Source organism: Macaca thibetana, chromosome X, assembly GCF_024542745.1.
Source record: "Macaca thibetana thibetana isolate TM-01 chromosome X, ASM2454274v1, whole genome shotgun sequence".
In the NCBI taxonomy this organism is placed as follows: Eukaryota; Metazoa; Chordata; class Mammalia; order Primates; family Cercopithecidae; genus Macaca; species Macaca thibetana.
In genome coordinates, this window is record NC_065598.1 from 71,499,710 (window position 1) to 71,518,041 (window position 18,332).

An 18,332-nucleotide genomic window follows, 5' to 3' on the forward strand; every position below is an offset into this window, starting at 1 on the left:
CTTAGAAATTTCTTCTGCTAGATACCCTAAATCATCTCTCTCAAGTTCAAAGTTCCACGAATCTCTACGGCAGGGGCAAAATGCCACCAGTCTCTTTGCTAAAACATACCAGGAGTCATCTCTGCTCCAGTCTCCAACAAGTTCCTCATTTCCATCTGAGACCACCTCAGCCTGCATTTCATTTGTCCATTATAATTATCAGCATTTTGGTCAAAGTCATTCAACAAGTCTCTAGGGAGTTCCAAACTTTCCCACATTTTCCTGCCTTCTTCTGAGCCCTTCAAACTGTTCCAACTTCTGCCTGGTACCCAGTGCCAAAGTCACTTCCAAATTTTTGGGTATCTTTTCAGCAGTGCCCCACTCTACCAGTATCAATTTACTGTATTATTCCATTTTCATCCTGCTGATAACTACATATCCGAGACCGGGAAGAAAAAGAGGTTTAATGGACTTACAGTTCCATATGGTTGGGGAGGCTTCACAATTATGGCAGAAGGCAAGGAGGAGCAAGTCCCGTCTCACATTGATGATGGCAGGCAAAGAGAGAGCTTGTGTAGGGATACTCCCCCTTACAAAACCATCAGATCTCATAAGACTTATTCACTATCATGAGAAAAGCATAAAAAAGACTTTCCCCCATAATTCAATCACCTCCCACAACATGTGGGAATTGTGGGAGTTATAATTCAAGATGAGATTTGGGTGGGGACACAGCCAAACCGTATCAGATGGGTAAGAAAATTTTTATTCAAGTACCCATTTTATAGTCTAAAAACACTGAGACTGAGATAAAATAACTAAGATAAGGTAATACTCTCCTGCTTCAAAGCCCTGTCATCTTTCCATGATACAAGAATACTTGGTGACAAATCTTGACAATGCTACCTCATGACAGGCAATGCATGCACTTATCATTTCTCTCCTATATTACTTCAATATTCTCTTAATTGATGTCCCTATCTCCAATCCTTGCCTATTTCTAATCTTTCCCTCAAACTGCACCCAGAATCACAGTACTAAAACAAATTTGATAATGTTACTCCCTACTTAAAATTACTTTCTAGAATGGCCATGTACAAAAAAACCTTCTGTGATGACAGCAATATTCTGTGTGGTGAAATATAAGAGCTACTTAGTCACATGTGGCTACTGAGCACTTGAATTATGTCTAGTATGACTAAGTTACTAAATCTTTAATTTTAATCGAAATTTAAATAGCTAACATGGCTAGTATCTACTGTATTAAACAGTAAAGCTCTAATCAATAGGGAGCCTTTTTTCTGATCCTGGTGAAAATCACTAAATAAATAAGTAGGAGCAAGAAAAAGTAAAATTTTAATGCATTTTGTAAACTAAAACACTATAAAAATATTAGCTGGTATTATTAAAAGTATAGGTTATACTGACCTATTAGCATAGTTGCTTTTTTTTTTTTTTTTTTTTTTTTTGGCTTTTCTGTATTTTCTGATCTTTCAGTAGTGGGTTTGTACTGTTTTCATAATGTTTTTTAAATATAAAAACTTGATTTTGGAACGCCACAAAGATACTCCTAGAGTAGAGCAACTCCAAGACACATAATTGCCAGATTCACCAAAGTTGAAATGAAGGAAAAAATCTTAAGGGCAGCCAGAGAGAGAGGTCGGGTTACCCACAAAGGGAAGCCCATCAGACTAACAGCAGATCTCTCGGCAGAAACTCTACAAGCCAGAAGAGAGTGGGGACCAATATTCAACATTCTTAAAGAAAAGAATTTTAAACCCAGAATTTCATATCCAGCCAAACTAAGTTTCATAAGTGAAGGAGAAATAAGACCCTTTACAGATAAGCAAATGCTTAGAGATTTTGTCACCACCAGGCCTGCCTTACAAGAGACCCTGAAGGAAGCACTAAACATGGAAAGGAACAACTGGTACCAGCCACTGCAAAAACATGCCAAAATGTAAAGACCATCGAGGCTAGGAAGAAACTGCATCAACTAACAAGCAACATAACCAGTTAATATCATAATGGCAGGATCAAGTTCACACATAACAATATTAACCTTAAATGTAAATGGACTGAATGCTCCAATTAAAAGACACAGACTGGCAAACTGGATAAAGAGTCAAGACCCATCAGTCTGCTGTATTCAGGAGACCCATCTCACATGCAGAGACATACATAGACTCAAAATAAAGGGATGGAGGAAGATCTACCAAGCAAATGGAGAACAAAAAAAAGCAGGGGTTGCAATACTAGTCTCTGATAAAACAGACTTTACACCATCAAAGATCAAAAGAGACAAAGAAGGCCATTACATAATGGTAAAGGGATCAATTCAACAGGAAGACCTAACTATGCTAAATATATATGCACCCAATACAAGAGCACCCAGATTCATAAAGCAAGTCCTTAGAGACTTACAAAGAGACTTAGACTCCCATACAATAATAATGGGAGACTTCAACACTCCACTGTCAACAGACAGATCAACGAGACAGAAAGTTAACAAGGATATCCAGGAATTGAACTCAGCTCTGCAGCAAGCAGACCTAATAGACATCTATAGAACGCTCCACCCCAAATCAACAGAATATACATTCTTCTCAGCACCACATCGCACTTATTCCAAAATTGACCACATAATTGGAAGTAAAGCACTCCTCAGCAAATGTACAAGAACAGAAATTATAACAGACTGTCTCTCAGACCACAGTGCAATCAAACTAGAACTCAGGACTAAGAAATTTAATCAAAACCACTCAACATGGAAACTGAACAATCTGCTCCTGAATGACTACTGGGTACATAACGAAATGAAGGCAGAAATAAAGATGTTCTTTGAAACCAATGAGAACAAAGATACAACATACCAGAATCTCTGGGACACATTTAAAGCAGTGTGTAGAGGGAAATTTATAGCACTAAATCCCCACAAGAGAAAGCTGGAAAGATCTAAAATTGACACTCTAACATCACAATTAAAAGAACTAGAGAAGCAAGAGCAAACACATTCAAAACCTAGCAGAAGGCAAGAAATAACTAAGATCAGAGCAGAACTGAAGGAGATAGAGACACAAAAAACTCTCCAAAAAATCAATGAATCCAGGAGTTGGTTTTTTGAAAAGATCAACAAAATTGACAGACCGCTAGCAAGATTAATAAAGAAGAAAAGAGAGAAGAATCAAATAAACGCAATAAAAAATGATAAAGGGGATATCACCACCACCCCACAGAAATACAAACTACCATCAGAGAATACTATAAACATCTCTACGCAAATAAACTAGAAAATCTAGAAGAAATGAATAATTTCCTGGACACGTACACTCTTCCAAGACTAAACCAGGAAGAAGTTGAATCCCCGAATAGACCAATAGCAGGCTCTGAAATTGAGGCAATAATTAATAGCCTACCTACCAAAAAAAGTCCAGGACCAGATGGATTCACAGCTGAATTCTACCAGAGGTACAAGGAGGAACTGGTACCATTCTTTCTCAAACTATTCCAATCAATAGAAAAAGAGGGAATCCTCCCTAACTCATTTTATGAGGCCAACATCATCCTGATACTAAAGCCTGGCAGAGACACAACCAAAAAAGAGAATTTCAGACCAATATCCCTGATGAACATCGATGCAAAAATCCTCAATAAAATACTAGCAAACCGGATCCAGCAGCACATCAAAAAGCTTATCCACCATGATCAAGTGGCTTCATCCCTGGGATGCAAGGCTGGTTCAACATTCGCAAATCAATAAACATAATCCAGCATATAAACAGAACCAAAGACAAGAACCACATGATTATCTCAATAGATGCAGAAAAGGCTTTTGACAAAATTCAACAGCCCTTCATGCTAAAAACGCTCAATAAATTCGGTATTGATGGAACGTACCTCAAAATAATAAGAGCTATTTATGACAAACCCACAGCCAATATCATACTGAATGAGCAAAAACTGGAAAAATTCCCTTTGAAAATTGGCACAAGACAGGGATGCCCTCCCTCACCACTCCTATTCAACATAGTGTTGGAAGTTCTGGCTAGGGCAATCAGGCAAGAGAAAGAAATCAAGGGTATTCAGTTAGGAAAAGAAGAAGTCAAATTGTCTCTGTTTGCAGATGACATGATTGTATATTTAGAAAACCCCATTGTCTCAGCCCAAAATCTCCTTAAGCTGATAAGCAACTTCAGCAAAGTCTCAGGATACAAAATGAATGTGCAAATATCACAACCATTCTTATACACCAGTAACAGACAAACAGAGAACCAAATCATGAATGAACTTCCATTCACAATTGCTTCAAAGAGAATAAAATACCTAGAATCCAACTTACAAGGGATGTAAAGGACCTCTTCAAGGAGAACTACAAACCACTGCTCAGTGAAATAAAAGAGGACACAAACAAATGGAAGAACATACCATGCTCATGGATAGGAAGAATCAATATCGTGAAAATGGCCATACTGCCCAAGGTTATTTATAGATTCAATGCCATCCCCATCAAGCTACCAATGACTTTCTTCACAGAATTGGAAAAAACTGCTTTAAAGTTCATATGGAATCAAAAAAGAGCCCGCATTGCCAAGACAATCCTAAGTCAAAAGAACAAAGATGGAGGCATCCGTCTACCTGACTTCAAACTATACTACAAGGCTACAGTAACCAAAACGGCATGGTACTGGTTCCAAAACAGAGATATAGACCAATGGAACAGAACAGAGTCCTCAGAAATAATACCACACATCTACAGCCATCTGATCTTTGACAAACCTGAGAGAAACAAGAAATGGGGAAAGGATTCCCTATTTAATAAATGGTGCTGGGAAAATTGGCTAGCCATAAGTAGAAAGCTGAAACTGGATCCTTTCCTTACTCCTTATACGAAAATTAATTCAAGATGGATTAGAGACTTAAATGTTAGACCTAATACCATAAAAACCCTAGAAGAAAACCTAGGTAGTACCATTCAGGACATAGGCATGGGCAAGGACTTCCTGTCTAAAACACCAAAAGCAACAGCAGCAAAAGCCAAAATTGACAAATGGGATCTCATTAAACTAAAGAGCTTCTGCACAGCAAAAGAAACTACCATCAGAGTGAACAGGCAACCTACAGAATGGGAGAACATTTTTGCAATCTACTCATCTGACAAAGGGCTAATATCCAGAACCTACAAAGAACTCAAACAAATTTACAAGAAAAAAACAAACAACCCCATCAAAAAGTGGGCAAAGGATATGAACAGACATTTCTCAAAAGAAGACATTCATACAGCCAACAGACACATGAAAAAATGCTCATCATCACTGGCCATCAGAGAAATGCAAATCAAAACCACCATGAGGTACCATCTCACACCAGTTAGAATGGCAATCATTAAAAAGTCAGGAAACAACAGGTGCTGGAGAGGATGTGGAGAAATAGGAACACTTTTACACTGTTGGTGGGATTGTAAACTAGTTCAACCATTATGGAAAACAGTATGGCGATTCCTCAAGGATCTAGAACTAGATGTACCATATGACCCAGCCATCCCATTACTGGGTATATACTCAAAGGATTATAAATCATGCTGCTATAAAGACACATGCACACGTATGTTTATTGCGGCACTATTCACAATAGCAAAGACTTGGAATCAACCCAAATGTCCATCAGTGACAGACTGGATTAAGAAAATGTGGCACATATACACCATGGAATACTATGCAGCCATAAAAAAGGATAAGTTTGTGTCCTTTGTAGGGACATGGATGCAGCTGGAAACCATCGTTCTTAGCAAACTATCACAAGAACAGAAAACCAAACACCGCATGTTCTCACTCATAGGTGGGAACTGAACAATGAGATCACTTGGACTCGGGAAGTGGAACATCACACACTGGGGCCTATCACGGGGAGGGGGGAGGGGGAAGGGATTGCATTGGGAGTTATACCTGATGTAAATGACGAGTTGATGGGTGCTGACGAGTTGATTGGTGCAGCACACCAACATGGCACAAGTATACATATGTAACAAACCTGTACGTTATGCACATGTACCCTAGAACTTAGAAGTATAATAATAATAAAAAATAACATTTAGAAGAGGAAAAAAAAAAAAGAAAAAAAGACAAAGAAAAATAAAAAACAAACTTGATTTTGAAAAAAAAAACACCTAAGTATAAATAGCTCTTTATTAGGCAGAATCATATATGCAGAGTATGTGTGTTACATAGCAAGAGGAGAAACCACTAAAATGAATAGGAAACACTGGGACTAAATTTCCAAAGAATCTCCCAATTCTGCAGTGAAGTAACAACCAAAAACTGGTTACATTTAAAAGTAGCAAGTACTTCCAGGAAAGTTTTATAAATGCATAAAAGACTTTTTTATTTTGGGATGGAGTGCTGGCCATTTCAGATCTTGGTGCCTTCTTTATGTCCCACAAGCAGGAGTGATTGCTCAGAGTATGGGAGGATCTCCAAGAACCAGGAAGAAACTGAATCCCTGAACAGACCAATAATGAGTTCTTTACTTGAGGTAGTAATAAATAGCCTAAGAACCACGAAAAGCCCATGACCAGACAGATTCACAGCTGAATTCAACCAAATGTACAAAGAGCTGGTACCATTCCTACTGAAACTATTCCAAAGAATTGAGGAGGAGGGACTCCTCCCTAACTCATTCTATGAGACCAGCATCATCCTCATACCAAAACTTGGCAGAGACACAACACCAAAAAAACCTTCAGGCCAATATCCTTGATGAACACTGATGCAAAAATCCTCAACAAAATACTGGCAAACCAAATCCATCAGCACATCAAAAAGCTTATCCACCACAATCAAGTAGGCTTTATCCCCAGGACGCAAGGTTGGTTCAACACACTCAAATCAATAAATGTGATTCATCACACAAACAGAAGTAAAGACAAAAACCACATGATTATCTCAATAGATACAGAAAAGGCTTTCAATAAAATTCAACGTCTATTCATGCTAAAAACTCTCAATAAACTAGATATTGAAGGAACATACCTCAAAATATGAAGAGCCATGTGTGACAAACCCACAGCCAACATCACAACATCATACTGAAAGGGCAAAAGCTGGAAGCATTCCCCTGACAACCAGCACAAGACAAGTATGCCCTCTCTCACCACTCCTATTCAACATAGTATTGGAAGTTCTGGCCAGGGCAATCAGGCAAGAGAAAGAAATAAAGGGCATCCAAATAGGAAGAGAGGAAGTCAAACTATCCATATTGGCAGATGGCATGATCCTGTATCTAGAAAACTGCATAGTTTCAGCCCAAAAGCTTTTTAATCTGATAAACAACTTCAGCAAAGTCTCAGGACACAAAATCAATGTGTAAAAATCACTAGCAGTGAGTCAAGGCCGGCTCTAAAAAATAAAAATAAAAAGATTAAAAAAAAATCACTAGCATTCCCATACACCAACAACGGTCAAGCCAAGCGCCAATCAGGAACAAACTTCCATTTACAATTGCAACAGAGAAAATAAAATACCTAGGAATGCAGCTAACTATAAGGAGGTGAAAGATCTCTACAAGAACTACAAACCACTGCTCAAAGAAATCAGAGATGACACAAACAAATGGAAAAACATTTCATGCTCATGGATAGGAAGAATCAATATAGTCAGAATGGTCATACTACCCAAAGCAATTTATAGATTCGAAGCTACTCCTATTAAACTACCATTGACATTGTTCACAGAACTAGAGACAACTATTTTAAAATTCAAATGGAAACAAAAAAGAATCCAAATAGACAAGGCAATCCTAAGCAAAAAGAACAAAGCTGGAGGTACCTGATTTCAAACTATACTACAAGGCTACAGTAACCAAAACAGCATGGTACTGGTACAAAAACAGACACACAGACCAATGGAACAGAATAGAGACCCCAGAAATAAGGCCTCACACCTACAACTATATCATCTTCGACAAACCTGACAAAAACAAGCAATGGGGAAAGGAGTCCCTATTCAATAAATGGTACTGGGATAACTGGCTAGCCACATGCCGAAGATTGAAACTGGACCCTTCCTTACACCATATACAAAAATTAACTCAAGATGGATTAAAGACTAAAATGTAAACTCAAGATGGATTAAAGACTTAAATGTAAAATCTAAAAGTATAAAAACCCTGGAAGACAACCTAAGTAATACCATTCAGGACAGAGACACGGGAAAAGATTTCATGACAAAAACAACAAAAGCAACTGCAACAAAAAAAATTGACAAATGAGATCTAATTAAACTAAAGAGCTTCTGCACAGCAAAAGAAACTGTCAACAGAATAAACAGACAACCTATAGAATGGGAGAAAATTTTTGCAAATTATGCATCCAACAAAGCTCTAATATCCCGCATCTATAAGGAATTTAAACAAATTTACAAGAAAAAAAAACCATAAAAAGTGGACAAAGTATATGAAAAAAACACTTTTCCAAAGAAGACATACATGCAGCCAACAAGCATATGAAAAAAAAAAAAAGCTCAACATCACTAATTATTAGAGAAATGCAATTCAAAACCACAATGAAACACTACCTAACACCAGTCAGAATGGCTAGTATTAAAAAGTAAATAACAGATGCTGGTGAGGTTGTGGAGAAAAAAGAACGCTTATATGCACTGTTGGTGGGAGTGTAAATTAGTTAAACTACTGTGGAAAGCAGTGTGGCAATTCCTCAAAGAAAGAAAAACAGAATTACCATTTGACCCAGCAATCCTATTACTGGGTATGTACCCTAAGGAATATAAATCATTCTATTATAAAGACACGTGCACACGTATGTTCTCTGCAGTACTATTCACAATAGCAAAGACATGGAATCAACCTAATTGCCCATCAATGACAGACTGGATAAAGAAAATGTGGTACAAATATGCCATGGAATACTATGCAGCTATAAAAAAGAACAAGATCACGCCCTTTGCAGTGACATGGCTGGATCTGGAGGCCATTATCCTTAGCAAACTAACACAGGAACAGAAAACTAAATACTACATGTTGTCACTTATAAGTAGTAGCTAAATGATGAGAACACATAGACACATAGAAGGGAACAACACACACTGGAGCCTATCAGAGGGTGGAAGAAGGGAGAGGATCAGAAAAAATAACTAATGGGTACTAGGCTTAACACCTGGCTGATAAAATAATTTGTACAACAAACCTCCATGACATAAGTTTACCTACGTAACAAACCTGCACATGTACCCCGAACTTAAAATAAAAGTTACAAGGCCAGGCATGGTAGCTCAGGCCTGTAATCCCAGCACTTTGGAAGGCCGAAGTGGTCAGATCACCTGAGGTCAGGAGTTTGAGACCAGACTGGCCAACATGGCGAAATCCTGTCTCTACTAAAAATACAAAAATTAGCCAGGTGTGGTGGTATGTGTCTGCAATCCCAGCTACTTGGGAGGCTGAAGCAGGAGAATCACTTGAACCTGGGAGGCAGAGGTGATAGTGAGCCAAGATTGTGCCACTGCATTCCAGTCTGGGTGACAGAGCACAACTCCATCGCAAAAAAATAAAAAATAAACAAATAAACAAATAAAATAAAAGTTACAAAGATGTTAAAATGCATTACTACTAGTAGACAAAACAAATTAGACTTCAAATAAATGAACATAATATAACCTATTCAAAAAGGTCAGTTCATCAATTGAAAAGCTTAAACATGAAATATTTTTCTCATTGTAAAAACAAGTACAGTGTATCAAACTATGTCTGTGTATCCATAATAGCAAATTAATTTTTCTTTGTCTTTTAGCATCCCAAACCCTCCCCCTCTCCAGAGGTAACCACTTTTACCAGACTGGAGTATACCTATCCAATTTTCTATGCATTTGCATATACATACACACACATACAAACACATACACACATTGTTATCGTCTGAACTGTGTACTCCCTGCCCCCACAAATTTATATGTTGAAGTCCTAACCTCCAATACTTCAGAATGTGACTATATTTGGAAACAGGGCCCTTAAAGAGGTAATTAAAGTTCAATGAGGTCATTAGGGTGGGCCTTAATCCAATATGACTAGTATACTTCTAAGAAGAGGATATCAGGACACAGACACACACAGGGGAAAAGACCATGTGAAGACAGAGGTATAAGATGGCCATCTACATGCTAAGGAGAGAGACCTCAGAAGAAATCAACTCTACAGACACCTTCATCTTGGACTTCGTGGGTTCCAGAACTGTGAGAAAATATGTTTCTGTCGTATAAGCTACCCAATCTGTGGTGTTAAGGCAAACGGAGCAGGCAAGCACCCATGTACATGCCCAGTTGTTAAGTCACTATAGTCAGAGTAGTTGAAGAAAGAGTTCATACTTAGGAAATATTCATGCAGTCAAAAATATGAATATATTACAGTGATATTACAGTATAAGCTACTCAAGATCAGTAAAAACAATTTGATAAGTAAACCAAAATTGAAGCTTCACCTTGTCTTTTTCTAATATGCTTTGAAAAGCATAAGTTTAAAAGCTGCTCTCCCAAAACATCAGCACCTAAGGAACTATACCCTTAGGATGCAGTTTCCCTACTCTAATATCCATTCCTCTCTCGATATTGTAAAGAAAACTTAATCAGAGGACTAATGAACATCCCAAAATACAGTGTGCAGTTAAAATTTCTACAAAGAGCAAACTTTTATATCTTATTCCTCAAATAATGTTATCCTGTAAGTCACTTTATCTTAGCAAATGATGCTCACAAATAAAGTAACTCAAAAATTTCAGGATAAAAAGTAGGTGTGCTTTGGTTATTGAACTAAAACTGACAACAATCAGTGATGCTACTCCACCACAGTACCATATGCCTAATGACAGAAATGCAATGGACAAACTTATGAGGTTGCCCTGAAGAAAGTTAGCTTTCAATTCCAAATGTATAGCAGTGGAGCAAATATTATTAATTATTATGTTAGACTTTTGTTTTGGTTTGATTATAGAGTTTAATCATTCATTTTACATATATTTTCTGACTGCCTATTACATGTAACATACCGTGCCTAGCTCTGTGGAAGATAAAAACAAAAAGATTACTGGAATATATTAGCCTTTTAGGCACATAAAATCTTATCTCCTCCACAAGATACAGAACTACTTGTAGGAAAAAGTGTTGCAGGAGTTCAGAGGAGGGAGAAATCAAAGTCTTACTAGCTTATAAGGAATGGTTTCAGGGAACGGACTGACCTTTGAACTAACATTTGAAAAATAGGCACAAGTTAGAGGGCATTTCAGACATAGGGTATGGCATAAAAAAAGGAAGAGACACAAAAAAGTACATGGTCCAAGGAACAGGGAGCAATATAGGGTGATTGGAGGGACAATCTGTTTACAATATGGCTAGCAATCTAGTTAGGTGGAAAATTTTAAGGCTAAGATGTAAAGCCCACTGAAGTTTATGCAGGGAAGTGATGGGATAAAAGTTATGCCTTAGGAAGAATGATCTAGATGTGCTGTATAGGATGGATTGAAAGGGCAAATCCCTGAAAGCAGGGAGAAAACCCATGCATAAATAAGGGTCTAAAACTAGGGCAGAAGTTAAGGGACTGAAAAGGACAGAAGAAGCCATAGCTACTACGAAGAAATGTTCACCTACCTAACCAGATTAATGTGAAGACCAAATGACGTTAAATAAAGACTTGAAAAGTATCTTTACTCACTAGTGGCAAATCCTACAAGGGAGTCAAGAGAGCACAGATGAAGACTTCAAGGAGATGGATTTTAGGAAAGGAAGGAGAAAACCAAAACAACAAAAATATCACCTTTTGCAGGTAACTATATATACCTATTAACATTACTAAAATCTTAAGTAATTAAAAGACCTAATTTTGGTCAAGACTGAGCACCAAGAAAAAAAATGTTCACAAGTAAAAAGAAACAGAATTTAAAATTATCCCAATAATGTAAAAATTATGTACATGAAAGAACAGAGATTCAAAGGAAAAAGGAAAAATTATTTAACATGGGATTGTAGATATCTGTCTTAACGTTTTTATTAGATACGGTTTTGTATAATTAAAATAGGGAAAATGTAAAGCATAAGAATCATATACAGAAAGGGCAATTTTATCCGTTTTCATAGACCTTATTTTACAATATGGGAAAGAACATACTTTTCTTTGAAAAAGCAAAATATTTAAGATAACACTGACAATAACAATACAGCAATAAATTATGTTAATTTTATAACAATTGCATATTAAATGATAAATTATGCATTTATCATTTAATCAAAATTTTGATATAAGTTTCCATTCTATTTCTACCCCACTGCCCAGTGACAAGTGCTCTTTATCTTGCCACTGGCTACTCAGGAACTCCATTGGAAACCCACCAGCCAGCAATATTGTATTAATCAGGGTTTCTCGACTGGAAGAGAGGATATGTTTCTGATTCCCCTGAAATTGCATGCAAAATGAAGCATGTACGTATGTGTATTTTTCTAGGGCGAAGGTCTATGGCTTTTATCAGATTCTCAAATGGCCTCGTTTTCTAAAAGAAAGTTTAGAAACATTAAATTTTCTTCCTCTTCCTAATAATCTTAATAACTAGTTAAAACCAATGTGTCAATGACTTAGATAATGTTATTTATTCAACTATCTCTGAATAAGGAATCCCCTGAATTCCTCTTCTCAAGCCCCAGTGCTGCTTTCAACTAATACCTTTATATTTCCATTCCTTATCACATACAGCCCATGTAAGGTATATCTTTATTTACAACTTTTATAGCATTGCTGCTACTCTTCACCACCCCTTAGAATCTATTTCTACCATTCTAGATGATTTCAGAACCTAGTTTACTTTTTCCTCCACACTACTCCATCTTCCCAACACTACCAAATACTAAACTCATAATTAAATTCAATTTTTCTATTCCTACTCTTAGATATACAAATATGAGGAGAGCAATACAAATTTGTCCCATTAAAAATTCATGTGAACTTAAACTTACCCTATGTTGTTCCTGAATACTACACTAGTGGTAAACTAGGATCACAAAGTAGAGGTACTATATACAAAGGGCTGGTCCTAAAGGATTACAGTAAAGAAACAAGAGAGCTGCAAGAAACCTTAGAGATCTGGTAGTCAAATATTACTAGTTTACAGAATCTGATGTTCAAAGGAACAAGTTATCTGTACAAGATAATTAACAGTACAAATAGAGCTCAGGCAGTCAAGTGTCCTGGTCCAGTGTTCACTCCACAATACCCAGTTATGCCCTTTGCACACCAGTTATTTCATTATTTTTAACATTTAGAAATAAAAATCCTTTAAGTCATCTGTATTTTCTTTACAGTAAGGCTTACTACTACCTCAAGACCCCTTAATAGTATTCAATATCATTCCTTCCAAGCTTACTGGGTAAGAACAATGCAGGGGACAATTAAAAGCCTTACAGAAATCAAGATAGACTGTCACTCACTCATATGAAGAACTGGTTTGGTATGTCTTGCTCTTTTCAAAACCAAGCTGGCTGCTTCCTAATAGCTAATATTTTTCTAATGACAGTAAATTATTGTTTAATAATTTTAAAAGTCTTTCTTGGTTTCCTAATAAATGGACTATGCTTTTAACATCTGTGTCCCCCTAAAATTCCTATATTGAAACTTAATCACCAATGTGATGGTATTAAAAGGTGGAGCCATTGGGAGGTGATTAGGACTTGGAGAGCAGAGCTCTCATAAATAGGATTAGTCCCCTTATAAGAGGGGCCAAAGAGCTGCCTTGTCTCTTCTACCACGTGAGGACACAGCTAAAAGGCACCGCCTATGAACCTCAAGACCTCACCAGGCACTAAATCTGTCAGCACCTTGAACTGTGAGAAATAAATTGCTTTTGCTTATAAGTCATGTAGTTGATGGTATTTTGTTATACCTGCCCAAATAGACTAAGATAGACTATTAGTCTAAGAAATTATTTCTCATATGCACATTGAATCCCTCTTCCTGCAAATGAAGTCCACATTTTTGTATCATAACCTAATGTTCCAGGTAAGTTTGGGCATCACTGAACTACAAATAACCCCTTCGGGTACTTTTTTTTTTTTTTTTTTTTTTTTGAGAGGGAGTCTCACTCTGTGGTCCAGGCTGGAGTACAGTGGCACGATCTCGGCTCACTGCAACCTCCGCCTCCCAGGTTCAAGCAATTCTCCTGTTTCGGTCTCCTGAGTAGCTGGGACTACAAGCGCATGTGACCATGCCCAGCTGCTTTTTGTATTTTTAGTATGGACGGGGTTTCACCACATTGGTCAGGCTGGTCTCGAGCTCTTGACCTCAGGTGATCCACCTGCCTTGGCCTCCCAAAGTGCTGGGATTACAGGTATGAGCCACTGAGCCAGGCCTCTTCAGGTACTTTAAATGTCACTGAATCACCTCTCACCCTTTTCAGTTCCATGATCTATAATCCGCTTAAAGACACCCTTATTTCTCCTGTAAGTTTTTTTTTGTTTTGTTTTTTGTTTTTTGTTTTTTGGTTTTTTTTGAGACGGAGTCTTGCTCTGTCGCCCAGGCTGGAGTGCAGTGGCACAATCTCAGCTCACTGCAAGCTCCGCCTCCCAGGTTCACGCCATTCTCCTGCCTCAGCCTCCCAGGTAGCTGGGACTACAGGCGCCCACCATCACGCCTGGCTAATTTTTTTTTTGTATTTTTACTAGAAACGAGGTTTCACGGTGTTAGCCAGGATGGATAAGTTCTGTTTTTTATTCTTTTAGTACATTTTGGGTCTGCTGAGTAATCACTGTAGTTTCTTCATAGGCATCTTATATTGTGAAATTTAAATATGAACTAGAACCTCTAAAAAGTAGAATAGGAGGATTATTTTCCTAGTGTTGTTATTAGATTCTCACTTCAGTTAATATGAAAGCCAGGAGTAAAGTATTTTAACTTTTATCTACTCGGTTAACTCTTAGCAGCCAATAGCGGAAGAGTGGGAAGGTGGAACTTGCTACTGGGAGAAATTAAAGCTCCCATTCTTTGTCCATGAGGTCAGACCAACAAATGAAAACAAAACAGTACCTATCCAAAAGAACTACCATATTCCACAGTCCAGCTCTAGGGCATACACTTGGTGAGAAATACATTTTACAATGAATTCCAGTAATCATATACATGTGGGATTGTGTGTGTGTGTGTGTATATATGTGTGTGTATATGTATGTGTGTGTATATATATACACGTAAAAGTTCATGAAACAATATTTCACTTAAGATGTAAAAAGCACTGCTATTTTCTTTATATTCTACTGAATTTCATCTAAAATAGTGCTAATCTAACCCACTAACATTATCTCGTAACACTACTCTAAGGTTCCTTTCAGCTCTAAAATATTATGCTATATACTAATGATTGTCCTAAAAGTATGAATTCAATAATTATTTTGTAATCTTAATTACAAGTCACAAATTTGCAGGTACCTCAGGTTACCTCAGCTTCTACTTTGAAAATTTTGTAATCATTCCTTTCTCACCCTGTTAAATCCATATTTTAAAACAAGGAAGGCAAGAGTTCCATGCCTTTAAGAAACAGAAAACAAAGGTAACATCTTTCCCTTGTTTCGCACACTGAGGAAATGGTAACTAAAGGAAATGGTAGGATGTAAAGGACAGAGTGGAAGAAGGAAGTTGTGGAGATAGTGTTCATGGAAAGAGAGAAAGCTAAATTTGTATTGCCATTGCCTCCTCCGAGATTCCTAGTAACTTCTCCTTTTCCCTCTTCCCCCTCATTCTTCCAGCTTAAGAAAGTCCTACAAATTTTATCTTAACTTCATCTGCCTTATTGGAGAACTACAGAACAAAAATCATTCCCAAGAGATCATGTGTTAGAAACTTTCAACCATAAAATACTTTAAAAACCTTAATAAAATCATCTGGATTTGCTTCTTTAGCCTAATCTCCTGCTATTTCCTATCTTGAATGACTCACTACAGTCTAAACTACATTCAGTTCTATAAAAGGTCCGGTTCTCTCTGACTTGTGGGCCTTTGCACATGCAATTCCTTCTTTAACTGGCTAGCTTCTAATTTTTCAGCTCTTGCCTTAGGTATCAGTTACTCAAGGCAATCTTCCCTACCTTAAGATTAGACTTAATACCCCTCACATATACTCTCCCATACCTTGTACCTTCCCCATTATTACACAGCTCCACTATATTTTAATTGCCAATTTACATATTTCCCACTAGATTTTAAGCTCTTTAAAGACAGGACTTATATTTTGTTTGCTCCTGTAGAAGTGTTCAATACTTACTGAATTATAAATTTCATTCCATCAGCCTTCCACATGCTTAGTGTCATTCCCTATTCTCCCTGTTCAGAATATTCTCCCCAGTTCTATCACCAGCATGAAATACTCTCTATAATCTGGTCCTTAACTTCATCTGCCTTATTGGAGAACTACAGAACAAAAACCATTACTTTTATGGTTATCACTATTTCCTCTGGATGTCTATAGCCTTTATTGTACACACTATTCATTTGCTAATTAACCCACCACTGTGTTTTTCAGTTATTTTTGTAATGCATAGATCCAATCTCCTTAACTAAACTGTACAATCCTTGAAGGCATAACTGTATGTCTCTCTTAGTACCCTATTATCTAGCACAGGGCTATGTACAAGGTAGACGTTAAGTATCTGTAGACGAAGAATCAAAATTTAAGAGGTTGTTTCTCATACAAAGCTGACAATTTTTAAAGTGATATTGATAAATAAGTGGTGGCAATTAAACCTCTTGTCAATACACAGAAAAAAAAAGATATACTTTAGTACAGTTAAGTACAAACAATTTTTTAAAAAACCGTTCCTGAGTGAGAGGTAATAATGGACTCAAATATTAAGAGGTACTACAACCATAGCTACATTCATAAGTTAAGGATAAGTAGCCTATGGCTTCCAAAATGACCTGTGCGCAGAGAACATCACTGTATTTTTCAGATCTAGGACAATCATATTTATATAAGACTTTAGGGCGGTCTATGTTTTGGAAAGATAGTTATGGTTTTGGCCTATCAAGAAGCACGCCTGTCAGCAAGGGAGTTAACTGGCGCCACTTGTTTATCGATAGCTTGCTGTCATTACAGTGCTCTCCGAATTGCTAATTCCAACTGAGTAAAATCTGAACCACAGATAAACTGTCCCAAATTCCATTACTAATGGGGGAAAATAACCCAGTCTTCCTCGTATTTAGAAAGGTAAGCAGGCTGGGAATGGTGTCTACCCCAACCCTTAATATGAGAGAAAAACTATGACTCCTATGAGAGACTCCAGCGCTCCAGGTGTCCTCTGCCCAGAACCTCCTGCCCCGTTTCCCTTTGCTCAACTAAAAGGTTTTCTTCTTCGCCCTTTCCTCAAATTACTGACGTTAATTTCCTTCACTTACTGCTGCTCCGAGTTAGCCATGACTTTCTTCTTGGTGCTCTCGCTGCCCTGAGGTCACGAGGGCAACCTTTTCCCTACAGGTCCCCTTGCCCTTCACCCTATTCTTCCATGTCAGTGGCATCTCACCTGGTAGGCTCGAGCGGTTCCCAAGGCGCCGAGTTGATGTGGCCTCCACTGCGGACCTGAGCCGCTAACAGAGACTAAAGGCCGGATCAGAATCGCGGACTGCCGGCGCTTTTCGAAAGCAGCCGCCGCGGCCGCCCAGCGCCAAGAATGCATCGCGAGCAGCGCCATCTTGAGCGAGGAAAGAGGAACCGAGAGAAGAGGATTATGGGACACTGGCGGACTGAATTCGGCTACCTTGTCTCTCCTCTCCTTGTTTTCCCAGGGCCCCAGACCGGAAATGGATTCTGTTTGAAGAGTCGGATGCATTCGCGCAGCCTCTTCTATTTTTTTGTTTTCCTTAGGGTCGAGCTTTGATTGTTTTCCTTACACAACCGGGAATATTGGAGTAACACTGTCTTTTTCTCTTTTCCTGGAGTTGCCAGATGAAATACAGGATGCCTACCTAGTTAAGTTTCAGTTTCACATAAACAAGGAATCATTTCTTCGTACGTGTGTCCCAAATATTGTATCTGCTAAATCTGTCAACCCCATGTCGTCATTCTACTCTCTTACCTCCTCCAACTCAATGTCGCGCTCCCCTCTCTCCATTTTCCCTGTGCATATTCTTATCTCCACTTTCTTCTGAATTAAGGAAAGATTAAATTACAGACGTTAATTTCCCTTGGGAGGAGGCTTGCGCTGTGAGATTTACTGCTTCTCCGTCCTGTAAGGACTTTTACTTTGCTGATTGATCTCTGTTGCGCAAACCTTGGGGCAGTTTTCCTTTGGTCTGTTTCTCGTGGGACACTCACACACACACACACACACA

General features: G+C 38.0%; 2 protein-coding genes across 5 annotated transcripts in view; one reads left to right on the forward strand and one right to left on the reverse strand.

The window, feature by feature from the left end:
- The window catches only part of ABCB7 (ATP binding cassette subfamily B member 7), a 113,228-nt gene extending 95,284 nt beyond the window's left edge, over nucleotides 1–17,944 (reverse strand). For all 4 annotated transcript variants that reach the window (XM_050776332.1, XM_050776334.1, XM_050776331.1 and 1 more), the window contains exon 1: nucleotides 17,525–17,944. In XM_050776332.1, coding sequence (XP_050632289.1) covers nucleotides 17,525–17,830 — 306 coding nt within the window. In that variant the 5' untranslated portion in view covers nucleotides 17,831–17,944. The remainder of the gene's footprint in view (nucleotides 1–17,524) is intronic.
- LOC126946291 (motile sperm domain-containing protein 1-like) overlaps nucleotides 1–18,332 on the forward strand; it is a 415,617-nt gene that overhangs the window by 247,434 nt on the left and 149,851 nt on the right.